Source organism: Engystomops pustulosus, chromosome 5, assembly GCF_040894005.1.
Source record: "Engystomops pustulosus chromosome 5, aEngPut4.maternal, whole genome shotgun sequence".
Taxonomy (NCBI): Eukaryota; Metazoa; Chordata; class Amphibia; order Anura; family Leptodactylidae; genus Engystomops; species Engystomops pustulosus.
The window spans coordinates 92,795,458-92,808,949 of NC_092415.1; the positions used below are offsets into that span (position 1 = coordinate 92,795,458).

The following is a 13,492-nucleotide window of genomic DNA, read 5'->3' on the forward strand; positions in this document are numbered from 1 at the left end:
CATGAATCCTGTAGGGCATGGATGGGGGAGGGAGGGGACCGTTGTTGCGGGATTGCTAGGGGAGAAGAGTATCCAGTTTATACTGTATACACTGAGGGGGAGGGAGGTGGGAGGTGGGGGGGGTTTGGGGGAGGTGGGGGGGAGGGGGAGGGAGGTGGGAGGTGGGGGGGGGTTTGGGGGAGGTGGGGGGAGGTTTTGGGGCTCAGACACCTGCCGGGTGGGGGACGCGTTTTTTTTTTTTTTTTTTTTTTTTTGTGTCATAAATGGCATCTATACTTACATGGAATGTTAGGGGCTTAGGGGAGCGGATAAAACGTCGTATTGTCTTCGACATCATTCAGAAACATCTCCCTGCGATAGTATGTTTATTAGAGACGCATCTCAGCAAGGACACAGTGAAAATTATTAGTAAAAACTGGGCCGTAGAGGAACACCACTCAACTTTTTCCACTTTTTCTCGGGGAGTGAGCGTCTTCATACACAAAACAGTAAAATTCTCAACGATTGCAAAACAAATTGACGTGGAAGGTAGATACGTCTTTCTCTACGGCAAGCTCGATGGGCTCACATGTATCCTTGCCTTTGTATATATTCCCCCCCCTTTCTCCCTACAGGTGTTGAAAGCACTTCTGGTCTTCAGGGACCAGAGGGACAGATGTCCTCTTTGGATCTCCGGGGACTTTAATTGTGCCATGAACCCTGACCTTGATAGGGTGGGAAGTGGCAGAAAGGGTGGCCCGCGGCCCGCTACCTCTCCCCTGTATAAGTTCTGCCTGGAAACAGGACTTAGAGACGTATGGCGGGAGAAATACGGGGATAGAAAAGTTTTTTCATGTTTTTCCAGCTCACTTAAAGTAATGTCCCGGATTGACCTAATTCTGGCCTCAGACAATGCATTTCCCTACATTAAAAAAATGAGGTATCAAGCTGCGAGCCACTCCGACCATTCAGCCTTGCTGTTGGAGTTAAATTTAGACAACACATATAGAAGGAAACCACCTAAGATAAATCCCCATTGGCTCTCTCTCCTTTCTAATGACGAGAAGGCTGAGGAGGAGATTCTCACCTTTTGGAATGACAATCTCGGGTCCACCCATACTGGAGTCGTCTGGGGTGCACTGAAAGTACATATGCGGGCCTGGTGGCAGTCGGAGATCCGTACCAAGAAAAAGGCCTTTCGACAGAAAGAAAATTCACTATTAAATGCAATGACCAGGGCCCAAGAGGAGTACTTTAAACATACTTCAGAGACCCAACAGGAGGCCTTGCGGAAAGCTAGAATAGCATATGAAAAATTCCTCGGAGAGAAGGCTCAACAGCAAGCTTTCTTCCAAGGACAAAAACATTACTGCGAGTCAGGGCGACCAGGGAAACTGTTAGCCTCTACAGTCCAGTGTCAGAGGGAAGCTAAATATATAAATCAGATTCTCAATGAGAATAGAGAAATAGTAAATTCCCCTCAAGACATCAGTAAAGCTTTCGTGGACTTTTTTTCTAGACTCTACTCATCTGAACTTAAGGAAGATGGCCCCGACCCGGACCAGTATCTCTCAAATATTTCCTTCCCTTCCCTCACACCGACACAAATACAGTCACTGAATCTCCCACTGACCATCGAGGAATTAGCAGAGACACTTAGCTCCATCAAGGGCAATACGAGCCCCGGGTCTGACGGTCTTCCATTCGAAGTTTATAGGAGACTAAATAAAACATTGTTGCCCCTTTTGTTAGAAGTAATTAATGAGAGCAGACTGAAAGGTATACTTCCGGAGTCAATGCGTGAGGCCTCAGTTGTTCTCATCCCTAAAAAAGGTAAGGACCCCATAGAGAGGGAGTCATATAGACCCATATCCCTGCTCAATACGGACGCAAAAATTTTTGCTAAAACCCTGTCACGGAGACTCCAGAGGATAATACAAGATCTTATCCACCCAGACCAAACGGGATTTATCCCCGGGCGACTTATAAGCGACAACCTTGACAGACTGTTCTTAAATATGCAACAGGGGGCCGGGGCTGGGGACCGCTCCATCCTGTCATTAGATGCAGCCAAAGCATTTGACAGGGTGGAGTGGCCCTTCCTCTGGGCTGCTATGAGGAGATTCGGCTTCGGGGAAGACTTCATAGCATGGGTGCAGTTATTATATAAAGAGCCAGAGGCTAGGATCATTATTAACGATAGGGTCTCAGAAAAAATTAAATTACAAAGAGGAACCCGCCAGGGATGTCCTCTATCCCCCATTACTGTTTAATATCTTTATGGAACCCCTGGCCGCCTTGGTGAGATCAAACCCAGACATAGTTGGTTGTGGCTGTAATGGAAGTTCAGATAAACTGCTGCTCTACGCGGACGATATCTTGCTGTGCCTGGGAAACTCGGAACGTTCCGTCCCGAATGTTATCCAGACATTACAGGAGTACGGTAGCTATTCCGGATTAGAGATAAACTGGGGAAAAACAGTTCTGCTCCCTATTGACGTATTTTCGACTGAGAACATGGGTGAGTTACAGATACTGGAGCCACACTCAGCATTTGAATACCTGGGGATACGGATCTCCGCTGACCTCGGTCGATATGCTGAACTGAACATTCTCCCAATGATCGCAAAAATAAGATCAAAAATATCAGTATGGGTTAAGCTGCCCTTGAGCAGAGCTGACAGAATAGGTCTTCTGAAGATGGTGGTACAGCCACAACTACTATATGTGCTTTCAGCGTCTCCGGTATGGGTGGAAGAGAAACTTTTTAGACTGATTGAGCGACTTTGTAACGATCTCATATGGGGGAGAAAACACGTACGAATGAAAATCGGTTATCTATATGCGTCACAAGCAGAAGGAGGATTAATGTTACCTAATTTTAGATTGTATTTCGTAGCAGCTAAAGTACGCTTTATGATGAAATGGGGAAGATCAGGGGCACTCACACAGTTTTTTAAAAAAACCAGGGGCAATATACCCTTTCCAGAGGTCTGCGAATCAGGTCAATTGTCAGGGAGCCTGGCACAAAACTTTCCGGTCTGCAGGACTATTAGTGAATGTTGGAAGCGCCTGGGGAGACAGGGGGTAGGGACGGGGTCTTTGGAATTCACTCCTCTATGGCACAATAAAAATTTGAAGGAATTTTGGAAACTAACGGACACACAAATTTGGAAGGAATTGGGGATCACGAGGGTGGGCCACATAATAAAGGATGGAAGATTACTCTCTTATAGAGAATTGGGAACACTATATGGGGTGGGCAAAAGTACCTTCTTGCATTATTTGCAAATATGGGACGCATATAATAAGACACTAGATAAGACTCACTTTACTATTCACAGAAGCACATTGATAGACATGATATTCTCCAATTGGAGAGGGAAGATATCGGTCTCGAAAATATACAAAATATTAATTAGAGAAGACACTAAGAACACAGTATCGAAGAATATTGCACAATGGGAGTTGGATGGTATTCACCTCACACCAGATCAATGGAAGGAGACACACCAAAATACCGTTCTCTCATCACTAAATACAAATCACAGGATGATCCAATTTAATATTACACATAGGTTGTATTACACTCCAGTGCGTCTTAAAAAGATGGGGATATATGAGGAGGATAAATGCCGACGTTGTGGGGACCCACACGCAGATATTATTCATCTCAGTTGGGCTTGCCCTAAAATAAACTCCCTTTGGAAAGAAGTACATAAAACAATCACGGACCGTCTGGGCTTTGGAATTGCTTTTTCCTTGGAGGTCCTCCTACTAAACCACTTACGGGTGGGACATAGGAGGGGGCTGTCAAAGACTCAAAGAGCTATTATTTGTAGAATGTCACTTATAGCTAAAGTGCTAATCGCAAGGAATTGGATGAGACCTCAAGCTCCAACTCTAGTACAGTGGGAAGCCCTACGGGCTAAAATTCAGCTTTATGAAAAACTTTACTTCGGTAAGCAGAACAGAATTGATCTATGGGAGAAGATATGGGGGGAAGACACAAACTAAAAACCCTCTTGGTTGCCATAATTTTTTTTTTTTTTTTTTCTTTTTTTACCCCTCCCGGCAGGGGAGGAAGGGGCGGGATAGGGCCACTAGGGGGGGGATACCTCAGAGGTAATGAAACACCAAGACACCAATGATGCAACAGGTTCCTCCTTCCCTACTCGATGTCATTCGGAAATAATAGGATATAACAAGCGAGACCCTTCTCCATATTACGGGTCAATTGAAATTGTAGGAATAACGCAAGGGCAAGGTTCTCTCGGACAATATCCTAGCAGCTGGTAATTCGCTCTTTTTTCATTCGGGGAAAGAACCTTCACTCAATGTAACTTGCATATGTATTGTTTTCTAGGGGGGTGGGTGGGGGGAGGGACAGGGGGGTGGGGGGAGGGAATAAGGGTGGGAGAAAAAGATGTCAATAAGTTGTGTAAAAGAGTTGTATTTTCCTATGTACCCGTTGTATGCTTTAAAATTAATAAAAAAAAAAAAAAAAAAAAAAAAATGTTAACCCCTTACCAACAAAGAGATTCTACAGAAAATAATGCAGTTTTAATTTTTTTTTGCTCAAAAAAATTGCTTAGGGCTGTATGTCTTATTTTTTCCTCTGAACCAAAAAAATCTGAATTTATTCAAATATGTGATCATCTTCGGGAACATGGATTATAACTCTCCAAACCCTGAATTCCATTATTAATTTTTTGGGACTCTATTTCTTTTAGAATTATTGGTCCCAAATCCAATGTTCAATGACACTTTCCTTACATGAGCTTCTCTTGTCCATGTAGCTGTGTCAATTGCATTGCATCTGTCAGCTCCCTATTTTCTGCACATCCATTTTCACCTTCTCCATTATACTTTCAGCTGAATGTGGCACAGTCCTAGAAACAAATATCCATGTGTTCATTTTTCTCACCAGCAAAAGATAGACAGCAATCACTGTGTGTTTTTTTTCTAGCACCAGTGATTGGGTCAGTGCACCAGTTAGTGATTGGGCTTGGCAGATAGCTAATTGTGTTTCTTCAGTCCCGATCACTTGCAGCCAGTTTTGAAAATTTCATAATTATGCAACACTACCCATGTGCTGGTGCAAGGATAGAGAAAGTGCCTGCTTTTGTTTTAAACAACCGTACAATGTTCCTCCTAATGTTATATTACAAGCCTGCTTTTCATTACCATATTTTTTTTTCCATTTTTGACTTGTTTATAATAAAGAATACTTATATAAAAAATGTTATATAGATATATAAAAATCTGTTCATATGGTTCAGTTATGCTCTGTGTTGCACTATTGATACTAAATGCTATATAACTAATTTCTTTTTTTTTTTTTATTATTATTTAGGCAGATGTGGCTCCATTGATGTCAGCTCTTATTGGAATCTCATACCCCTTAAATTCAGTGGTAATTCTTGGTCACTTATATTTGCAATGTGGTGTAGTAGTAAAGGTGCAAGACTATCTTGATCCCTGGGCTGTAAAGAGATTGAGGCTTCCTGAACTGATGGTTTTTAAATGATGTGACATTTACTATAAGAAACACCCCAGATTTAGGTTTCCAAAATTGGAAAAATATATTTTAAACCAATTAAAATATCCCTGTTGGTTGCACTAAAGCACAGCACACACAGCTCTGCTACATCCATACATATAAACACACAGCTCTCCTTCATCCATACATTTACACACACAGAACAGCTATACACACACAAACAGAAATAGGAACCCACTTATCACTGCTGCATACACTGTGCACTACTATACACAGCGGTAACTGCAACATACACACACACTAACCAGACGCTACTATACACATGAATAGATACACAGCTTTACTATACACATATAAGAAACATACTGGGAAGTACTGCACACATGAATACACACACAGCTCTACTATACACATATAAGCTACACTCTGGGAAGTGCTACACACATGAATACACACGCTGCTCTGCTATACACAAATAAGAAACACTGTGGGAACTACTCTACACATAAATACATACACAGCTCTACTACACACATATAAGAAACACACTGGGATGTACTACACACATACTGAACCCTTCCCCCCCCCCCCTGTTCTTCTTATCTTGTCCCAGCGCAGCACATCCCAATTGTTGGCAGCATCAGACCTGTGGTGATGTAAGAAGCATGTGATCAGTCACATGCTTCTGACATCACTGCAGGTCCAGGTCCTGTACCTGTAGGCAGAGGGAGAGAGCAGTGACGAGGCTCTCGTTTCTCGGAGATCGGATAAAACGCTATTTCAGGGCATCATCTGATCTCCATTACAGCAGATCCTCCTGACCTTTGGTCTATAGGACGCAGGCACTTTTTTTCTTGCTAAAAAGTGTGTCTTATAGTCCAAAAAATATGGTATAACATAACTAAACTTATTACATGGGGACAGTACCAAAACAAACACAGATACAGCACTGTAGCCAAGCTTATTACATAGAAAAAGGACCAGAAGCAAGCCCACTATATAGATTCAAGACAAAAATAGCCAGAGAGGAGCCTTAAACTGCACTAAATTTATCACAGTATCTAATTCTGTTTGACACAATCTCACGTAGTATAAGACTCAATATATGTTGCATGCATAGGAGATGAGAAGTCAGCAGTCACAGCACAGCAGGGACCTCACTCCTTTTGTTCCATATGAATGTTTTGTGCTCTGTCATGTTTCATTATATTTGTATTTGTCCCCTATGAGTTGTAAAGCGTTACGGAATATGATCCGTCTATATAAATAAAGATTATTATTATTATTGTTTCATAAATGGTACCATTAAGATCTAAATTATTTTCCCAAATAGAGATTAACTCTCTTGGCATGACACAAGGGGAAAGTGCAAAAAATGGCTTGGCTCATTCATTGTATAGTCACATGTTCATAATCCTTAACCCCTTAATGACCACCGTATCGGTATTCTTCGGTGGTCATCAAGGGTACTTTCTTCTGACGCGACGCCTTTCTACGAAAAACTTCCCGTAATATACAATTTTTCATCAAACACCATCACAAAAAAGCTACATTTCCTCATATGATTAGACTGAATAGAAAAACTCTTTTCGCTAAAAATAAGCCCTCAACTAGATCTGACAACAGAAAAGTACAGAAGTTATGGCCCAGAAAAGTTGTTGATAGTAAAAATGATGATTTCCACCAATATTGGTTTTGCTCAGTAAAATTGAGCAAAGATAAGAAAAACTGTATAATGAGGTATCACCGGAGTTGTAGTGTACCAGAGAATAAAGATAAAATATTATTTTTACGTTACGGTGAGCGGGGAAAAAAAAAGTGCTACAAATCCAAAATAAAAATTGATGATTTTGTTTGTGTCCCCCTTGAAATAGTTAATGAAATCTCATGAATAAGCTATAGACCCCCAAAATGAATTATCTATACATTGTATCTCATCCCGTACATAATGAGCCCTCATATGTTCACATTACCAAAAAAAAAAAATTACATTTATAGCTTGTACAATGTGACAATACAAATCTGCTGTGAATAGCGCTACTTTGATCCTATGCTCGGCTTTGCTCCCATACAGCAGGTTACCACCACATATGGGGTATCAGTACATCAAACGTTGCAGAGCGTTTCATCATTTAATTTATTATGAAACTGCCTAAATGAATGTATTTTCCAAAAAAATTCCATAGTTTCTAAATCGCAGGACTATATTGTTTTAACCCATGTGAAACACTTAAAGGGTTAATAGACTTAATAGAAGTTGTTTTACATACGTTGAGGGGTGAAATTTTTATAGTGGGGTAATTTATGGGGTTTTACTATTATTTAGGCCTCTCAAAGTCACTTGAAAGCTGAGTTGTCCCTCAAAATGTGAGTTTTGGCAATATTCATGAAAATGAGAAAAATCGGACCTAAAGTTCTGCACCTCATAACATCCTATAAAGATGAGGATGCATAAAATATCATCCCAACATAAAGAAGACATTCCGTAAATGTTAATTATCAAGCTTTTTGGGTAGTTTTACTTCCTGTCTGGAAAGCAGAACATTTCAAACTTGGAAAATGAAGAATTTTTACAAACTTTTGCAAAATTTTCACTTTTTTTTCAGAAAGAAACGCAAAACTTATCACTTAAATTTTAAAACTAACATGAAGTACAATGTGTCACGAGAAAACAGTCTCAAAATCGCCTGGATATGTTAAAGTGTTCCGAAGTTATAACCAATTATCGTGAGACATGTCAGATTTGAAAAATTGAGTCTTGTCATTGAGCTGAAAACTAGTTTAGGGTGATAAGGGGTTAAACACTGTTCCTATCAATGGGAAAGCATGTTCTATTACAGTATTAATGCAAATTGGGTTTTTGGAGAACCAGGGTAGTGAGTTAAGTGATTGATGTTCATAAGTCTTGGTTTCATCCCTGCTGCTGCAACTGAAATTGGGGAATTTGGTCTGGCCTCTATGCAAATGCTCTGGAGTTCAGTATCCACAGAGCACTCCCAAGATTTTGGGTCGCAGATTAGTTATGAAACCGGGGATAAATGTCAGCCATGGTGGAGGGGCTAGTATGGTGAGTAGAGAGGAAGCTTATACTGTTGACTCTCCACCCCCTGACTCAAAATACTTCATATGCATATACAACTTATCTTTCCATATATTGCTGGAGCATAAGGTTTTAAAAAGATGTGACTGGACAGTGAATGAACTGCACTGTGAGGTTTTGATTGTTGTTTGGTTTGTATTGGGGGGGTTCAAAACAAACTGACCTATTTCCATTAAAGTGTCACTTTCACTTACATGTTACCAGTTTTTCAGGGACATTACATAGCTTTCATTGTCTAATACCTGTACGCATAGAAGTGCCACTCTCACTAATATGCATACCTCATGGAATGCACTGGCTCATGTGTACAAGAGATCTTTCAATGTGAAACTTGGGCTTTGTACTTGAAATGTATAACTGGTATAACATGGAACATGCTGTTACTTTATTAATAAATAATAATCCCCCTGCTGCTTTTCTGAGAATTGAATCTGTAAAATGCACTTTATGGCTTTGCTGTGCTTATGTTGGGGATGTTACATTAATCTGGAATGACATCTGATGTTAAAAACATGTGTTGTATAACTGGCAAATGCAGCATTTGTTTCTCAGCATATAGACTGGAATCTAAATAATGTTTGTATTATGGATATGATTTGTATGTACCTCTACAAGCACACTGTAGTATATCATCCCATAGTCGTGAAAGTCATTTTGCTCCTTCCTCACACAGCTTATTTTTTCAAATCTGACATATGTCACTTTAAGCTGTTATAACTTTGAAACCCTTTGACATTTCCAGGTGGTTTTGAGATCATTTTCTCATCTTATTCCTTGCCATTTTTTATTTTAAAAAAAAAAATGAAATTTTGTGAAATTCTGAAAAATTCTTTATTTTTAAAATGAAAAAATGTTAATCTTAGAACCATACCAGCCATTCCAACAAAATAATTTGATAACTAAAATTTCCCAAATGTTTGCTTCATATTGGCATGTTTTGTTTTTTTTCTTCATGCGTTTAACATTTTTGTAGGATGTTAGGAGGGTTAGAATATAGCGATTTTGAAATTGTGATTTTTTTTTTCTTTTTTTTGGCTAAATGAAAGTATTTTTTTAATTTTTTTTTCGAAGAATAAAATGCCAAAATGCACCATAATGAATGCTGCCCAAGTTCTCCAATACCACATATGTGGTAGTAACCTGCTGTGTGTTCACATGACAGGGCATTGTAGGGAATGTAGCACCATTCAAAGCAGATTTGCTTTGTCACATTGTATAGGCAAGTGTTCCCCAACCTTTTTTTTATTTGTGGACCGGCTGCACCTAATTTTTTTTTTCCATGTACCGGGGCCAGGTAACAGTCATGGTCATGGTTACCATGGTCATTGGAAAAAAAAATTGTCTACCCCACAAATACTCGATATCTAACCCCATCCCATATAATGATATAATGTCCACCTGCTCCCCCCTCTGTAGTGCCGCTTTTTCGGTAGTAGATTTTTTTTTGGACACTGCAATAAAGTTTTTTTAATGTGTTTTTTATTTCCAATCGTGGGTGTTACAGGAGGGTGTTGGCTGTAATATGTTACGTCCCACGTCAGGAAGGGGTTAAATAACTACTTATTTTTGGTTAACAAAATAAAAATGGTACTAATTAAAAATAACAACTTGACCAAAAACAATCCAAGCACAGCTCAATAGGCGAAGAAAATGATTATGATAATTCTATAATTATTATATCTAAAAATGTGGTGACATGAAAACTTTTGTGTCATGCAAAGTTTGGTTTCCCAAAAAGTGTACTTACCTGTAGATTAACATTATAATGTTAAAGGGGTATTCCAGGAATATGAAAATCTGCTACAAAAACCCATAATTCTATAAATAAGTGAATACAACAAAACTCGATATCGTTAATCACAATACGAAGCTTAAATAGTTTGCTTTTATGATTCACAAAATTTTATGGGCTTTCTAAAGCAGATGGCGTTATTTCCAAGATGGCCACCACTGGAAACTAGTTCCATGATCCTTAAATTCTCAGTAACAACTCCTCCCTCTTAAGATTTGCTCCCAGTGATGATGTAACAGACTGTCCTGCTCTGTTACCATATTAATGATGTGTAACTGCCATCACTGCACATTGCCACACCGAGATCTCAACGCAACACTGACCCGTATTGGATGCACTGCAACCAACCGACTACAGCCAAACATAGTGGTGAACACAGGATGTATGATGTGGATGTGTGACCAGTGGCAAAATCCATGGACTGATTAAAGGGACAGTAGCATTTTAATTCTCCATCATAGATTTCCGTATATACTTGTGTATAAGCCGAGTTTTTCAGCACAAAAAATGTGCTGAAAAACGTCCCCTCGGCTTATACACGAGTCTATTACAAAAAAAAAAATTACCCACTTAAAAAAAATAAACTTAAATACTCACCCTCCGATGTCAGCGCAGCTCCCCGATGTTGGCGCGGCTTACCGATGTCAGCGCATCGGGGGCAGGGGGTTGCTGTATACTACTAGGGGCTTGCTATATTCCCACCCTCGGCTTATACTCGAGTCAGTAGTTTTTCCCAGTTTTTGGTGGTAAAATTAGGGGTCTCGGCTTATACTCGGGTCGGCTTATACTCAAGTATATACGGTATGTCCACAAAATTTTTTTGATAAAGGGAGCAAAAACAACTAAATACACATTAGCTTATATTTTAATTACCCAATTGAATATAAATTATGCCTGTTCCTAGAGTACTTCTTTAATATCAATTTGCATGGTGAATACCATAAATAAAAAAAGTCAACAATACTAACTGCTGTTCTAGCAGATATATGACACCTAGTTGACTTTACAGAAGGACAAAGCATAGAGAAGAAAAGCCACAAATACATGTCCAATGTTATAGAAACTTTATTAATTATTGAATTTATACACAACATCTATTCCAGAATATAGAGGTTGGTCCCCCAGTAGTCCTCTAGTCATTATTAGGCTTAAAGGAAATCTTCCATTAAAATCCATCATGAGAAATCAGGGACACTTACTCATAGATCCACGGTCTGTGACTGTGGTAATCTTCTTATATTTGTTATCCATGGCTTCCTTCCTTCTAAAATAAACTTTTATAATTATACTAATGAGCCTAGAGGCTGTTAGATTGAGATCAGCCTTCCCTCCCCCTGGGTGAGACATGTTCTGCTAATTGTTAGGGCATGTGCATTTGTAGCACTGAGGGGCTCTTGTATTGCCCCCAGAGTTTTTCAGGCTCATTAGCATAATGTTAAAAGTTGATTTTAGAAGGACTCCATGCATAACACATATAGGAAGATTGTGCTTGGAACTATGAATAAGTGTCCCTGGTTTATCATGCTTGATTTTTATGGTAGATTTTCTTTAAGGCATTTTTGATGAATTTATATTCATATAAAGTGAGAGCATGTGCATATAATACATGATGACAAGTGCATTTCTACAAAGACTTCCTGCATACGAACCAGCATGGTATGCGCTACCCAACACATATTGTGCCACAGCTTATCAATGATTGTATTAAGGTAAAGAAGTTTATCATAATATGGTACTTAGTTCTGCTCTTTTTCCTAATTTGTTTTCAACATCTAATTCTATCTGAAAATATTTCTACTTGTTCTCCGTTCTAGGTTGTGTGATTATTGAAGTGAACCCCGCTTATGTTGTTTTCATGTTTTCTTACCTGCAGGGAATTTTGCCTGTGGAGTATATTAACAGCAGTAATCTCTTTAAAGCTGAGAGCATGCTTACTAATGCTCTACAGATTCTGGAGCAGTTCAAGGTAAGAATTTTTCTTTAGCTGCTATCTAGAGGACTAAGAAAAATAACACCAAGAATTAAAGAATCAGTCAGGAACCTGTCATAATAACCTGTCCCCTACTGGTTTACTAACTTTAATTACATATAAATTGTATGGCGATTGCCAAGCTAGAGAGTTTTGTGCTGAAGTCAAGCTCTCTTTGCCTCAAACTGTGACAAACCCAGAATCAAGGGACATCATAACTGGCTCATCAGAAGTATGGTAAATGATGTCAGTCATTCAAGATGGAGTGAGTATTCTGAGGTGGGAGTCATCGACTTCTCTTCCTCCATCACATTATAAGACCAGTGTAAATCTCACTTCAAAGTTGCTTTTTTTTTAGTATGATGCCACCACACTGGACCATGGAAGAAGAAATATCCTTCACAACATATTGGTTTTAGTTTATTAGGTTAATTTTGGCATCCTGTTCCCTTTAAACCTAACAAATAATGCAGGTTTATTATGAATATTTCTTATTATAATTATTTTGATCAAACTTTAATGAAAGGAAAAAACCTAATCATTGGGCTGTATTCACGTGGCCGTATGGGGGACGTATATATGGCCGACGTATATACACTGTATATTAGTCCCCCATAGATGGGAATGGGCTCACCATGCCGTACCGTTCCGTAGCCGGGAGAAAGATAGGACATGTCGGCGCAGCCTTTTTGAAAAAGGCTCACTTTGAGCCGAAACATCGCTGTATCCTGTACATATGGAATAAAAGGACCATATTTGGGCTCTTTGGAGTACTGCTTGGGCTACATTCACACGGACGTATGAAAATGGCCGTATACGTACCGTTTTTTTACAGGTTACATACGGCCACATTCATTTCAATGGACAATGCGTCCAACCATTTATATTGCCGTTTTTGACACTGGAGTGTACCGTACCGTATACTGGCCGTATAAAAATATAGAGCATGTCCTATTTTCTCCCGTATTTCAGTTCTGTATGCCCTAGAAGTCTATGGGCACGTATAAAATACGGGTTAAATACGTGCTGCATACGGATGAAAAACGTCACGTATATACGGGCTCATACGGCCCGTAAATACGGGACTGGAGAAATCATACGGTCGTGTGAATGTAGCCTTATTCTGTACAATTGGAGGACCTGAGGTCT

General features: G+C 39.5%; 1 protein-coding gene across 12 annotated transcripts in view; it reads left to right on the forward strand.

The window, feature by feature from the left end:
• Positions 1-13,492, forward strand: part of PIGN (phosphatidylinositol glycan anchor biosynthesis class N) — a 249,710-nt gene that overhangs the window by 59,931 nt on the left and 176,287 nt on the right. For all 12 annotated transcript variants that reach the window (XM_072152718.1, XM_072152720.1, XM_072152713.1 and 9 more), the window contains 2 exons: positions 5,336-5,395; positions 12,248-12,340. In XM_072152718.1, the coding sequence (XP_072008819.1) occupies positions 5,336-5,395; positions 12,248-12,340 (153 nt within the window). The remainder of the gene's footprint in view (positions 1-5,335; positions 5,396-12,247; positions 12,341-13,492) is intronic.